Genomic DNA, 3,567 nt, shown 5'->3' with positions numbered 1-3,567 from the left:
CGGCATTCAACAATTGAGAGAGAGAGAGAGAGAAAAGTAATTGTACATATGACTGTGCATGATTGCTAGGTATTCAAAAATTAATATTACCATAGCATAGAATACCCACCGGTACTAAAAATGAACCATTCAAATAGGAGCCGGGAACAAATGACATAGTCTAATTTCTTTGTGCATATTCACACAGTATGTCTTGGCATACTGTATAAATAGGCATACAGCAGGGGAGGGCAGTTATTTTGGGTGGAGGGCCTCTTACTGAGTTTTAACAAGCCATCAAGGGCCACATGACAAGCAGTGTGGGGCAGATAAATATTAATTTTCTAATTTTTTTTAGGAGTCCCACGGGCCAGATAGAATGGCCTGGCAGGCTGCATCCGGCCTGCGGGCCACATTTTGCCTACTTCTGGCATATATACAGTATGTCTAATTACTGCTTCATAAAATCAGTCAGCTTGCTTATTTTTCTGTGAAGAAAATTCTAATACTTGGTACAGCATGGCTCAGAAAATGAGAAAATAGTAAAGACTTCTAAATCATTTTACAATAAGACTGCAAAGGCAAGTAATCTAACTTGACGTTTCTGATGCACTTCATCCCTCTGTGGTTTGGGTAATATTTAGAAGACTGCTAGCTGGAGTTTCAAGTGATCTTGGAGCGCTTACTAGGGTGGAGACTTGGAATTCTAGGAGAAACAGGCTCTGTTTACTGTGTTCACTCCTTCCTATAAATTTGACTCGCCAGTTGGCATGTGTGTTTACTTAACTGGATGCAATGTCACTTCTGATGGGAAAGGGTCACATGCACAAAAAACAATATGTGCTTCAATACCTATCAAGGGGAGTTGAAATAGAGCATATCATACAGGCTACAAAACTTCAGTACAATAGAACACAATAAGGATGTAATGGAAGATCTGTTAGAGGAGGACTTAAAACATTGTCATCATGACTGCTATGAATTATCCTCTTTTCAAATTAAAACTCTTCTCTCCGACTAAAAAATAGTTTAAATAATGTTTTATAAAGCTGTCGTGGCTGACTTTTGCATTTGAGTGCCAGACTATGGGTTATGGAAATACAAATTACAGGAATTTGAGCCTGACCTATATAATGGTTCTAGTGCAATTGAAATTTGCTTTACAGCAGAACAGTAATTTGTACTCATTTGTAAGGATAAATCTGAAGAAACTGTCAATAGTTTTCTTCATTGTAAAGATTGTTGACTTAAATCAGTCTTCTGTGTTTTATTGTATTAATATACACATTTGCATTTTGTTTTTTATAACAGATTGAAAGTGGAGCTGTGTGGAAGCAAGTGTATCAAGATCTTGGAATCCCTGTGTTGAACTCAGCTGCTGGATATAATGTTAAATGTGCTTACAAGAAGTAAGTGTGACAATCCCTAAACATTTTAGGTGTAAAGTGGAGGGCAGCCTAGGCTAGTGCAGGACTGTCCAACTTAATAAGAGGCCAAGGGTTGCACGCCCATTAGGCTGAATGCCCACAGGCACACCAGGGCAGGCTATGGACTGCTCAGTGGGCACCACCACTCCTTCAGCTGCACTGTATGGCCCTGGTCTAGCAGATAACTGAATGGGATAGGAGTTTGGAGATGTACATCCAGCTTATTGGATAACTTTGGTTAAGTTCATTTTTCCTGTGACTTGGTTTCCTTATTTATGAAATGGGAGTAATGGTACATGTTTTTGCCAGGAGCTTTGAGATCTATAGATGAAAATATTATATAGTAGAGGTAGGTGATACTGTAATGACAATTGTGGCTATTGTGTGTACTGTTGTGAGGTGCATATGTAGAGAATTCAGTGGAAATATCCTTTCCTGGGAAGAATAGTTATATTGTTATTTTGGAAAGAATGCAGCTGTTCATCTCGTGAGGGTTATATGTTCCACTATATAAGTATATCTTAACAGTTGAATATTAACGTTTTTCCAGCATCATAAGCAAAATCTTTTCTGTGATTTCAGTGGGGAGAAGGGTACAGAGGTTAGTTTCCCAGGTGGTAGTGGTAGTTGTTTTGGTGGATTGGGGTTTTTTTTATATATTTTGAGAGCATATTTGCTAATCTTTAAAAAGAACTATTTGAAGGTAAAATGGGAACCTAAACTAATGTATAAAAACTTATATTGTCATCTGTTCTAAAGCACTGTTTGTCAAGTGCTGTTCGTGGTCCACAGAATGAAGCATTTTGGAAACCAAGTAATAAGGGGGTTTGGATTGCCTGGTTGGGAAGTAGTCCATGTGTGAAATTTGGTACTTTATTAATTGATTTGAAGGACTAAAATTTTTTAAGAGTAGCTATGCAGTTCCATGGAAAATTCCTTTGTCAACTGCTATGGTCAGATGGCTATCATATATGTATATTGTTAATATTCATATTTCTAAATGAGCAATTTGACATTATACATAGTAAAAATAAACCATGCTTGTTTAGGCAGTGTTTTTAGTAGGTAGTAACTTTGTGTTAACCTAATATTTATAATTAAATTGTGAGAGGTTTTGCCAGCTGTTTTGGAAGACCATTGTATTTTAAAGGTAAAATAAAATGGCAAAAGGATATAGGAATGAGGAAGTATTAATTAATGTGTATAAGAACATAAGAAGCAGCCAGGGTTTTAGGTTGTAGCCGTGTTGGTCTAAGGACATAGGCAGACAAGGTTCCTTGGGAGAATTTGATATCTTTTATTAGACCAACCCAAATAGTCGGAGAATATTTATTAAGCAAGCTTTCGGGTTCAAAAACCCTTTGTCAGGCTAAGGAAGTTTCAGCAGTTGGTGTGTGCTCTTCTTGGATGGAATGAAAAGTAAACAAGCCAGGGGCTGGGCTGGGGAGTCAGTTGCCAGGCAGATTATAATGTATCAAAAATCCAATGTCTATGTTTAGTCCATGATCTCTCGTATCCAGGAGGTTGATGAAATGGAGCTCATAGGCTCGTCTCTGGGAAGTGTTGTGTAAATTTCCCTTGAGGATCAGAACTGAGAGATTGGAGAGAGAGAGTGGCCCTCCTGTGAGAAATGTGCCCCCACCGGTAATTGGATATTTCTGTCTTTGATGGATTTCCGGTGTGCGTTCATTCTGGTGCGCAGTTGTTGTTTCGTCTCTCCTACATATTTTCCATCAGGGCATTTGGTGCATTGGATGAGGTATATTACATTTCTGGAGGTGCAGCTGTAAGATCCAGGGATGCTGATGGCTCTGTTGTGGGGTGTAGTAATTGTGGGGGTGGTGGAGATGTGTTGGCAGGTTTTGCATTTCTTGTGATGGCACGGTCTGGATCCTTTTGGCGTGTTCTGGGCTTGAGGAATTTTGCTTCTGGTGATGAGGTTGGCGAGGTTCGGTGCTTGTTTGAAGGCTAGGATGGGTGGCTCTGGGAAGATCTTTTTAAGAATAGGGTCTCTGTCTAGTATGGGTTGCAATTTTTTGAGGATTTTCCATACAGGTTCAAGGGAGGGGTGATACGTCATAACCAGCGGTGTGCGATTTGTGGGGGGTTTTCTTCTGTACTGCAGCAGTTCTTCACGTGGTATCCAGGTGGCTCTTTCAAA

General features: G+C 39.4%; 1 protein-coding gene across 4 annotated transcripts in view; it reads left to right on the top strand.

The window, feature by feature from the left end:
- Nucleotides 1–3,567, top strand: part of ARID4B (AT-rich interaction domain 4B) — a 143,016-nt gene that overhangs the window by 89,636 nt on the left and 49,813 nt on the right. For all 4 annotated transcript variants that reach the window (XM_006016345.3, XM_006016344.3, XM_025213420.1 and 1 more), the window contains one exon: nt 1,291–1,388. In XM_006016345.3, coding sequence (XP_006016407.1) covers nt 1,291–1,388 — 98 coding nt within the window. The remainder of the gene's footprint in view (nt 1–1,290; nt 1,389–3,567) is intronic.

This window comes from Alligator sinensis, unplaced genomic scaffold (assembly GCF_000455745.1).
Source record: "Alligator sinensis unplaced genomic scaffold, ASM45574v1 scaffold93_2, whole genome shotgun sequence".
NCBI classification, from domain to species: domain Eukaryota; kingdom Metazoa; phylum Chordata; order Crocodylia; family Alligatoridae; genus Alligator; species Alligator sinensis.
This window is presented reverse-complemented; position numbering and strand designations above follow the sequence as displayed.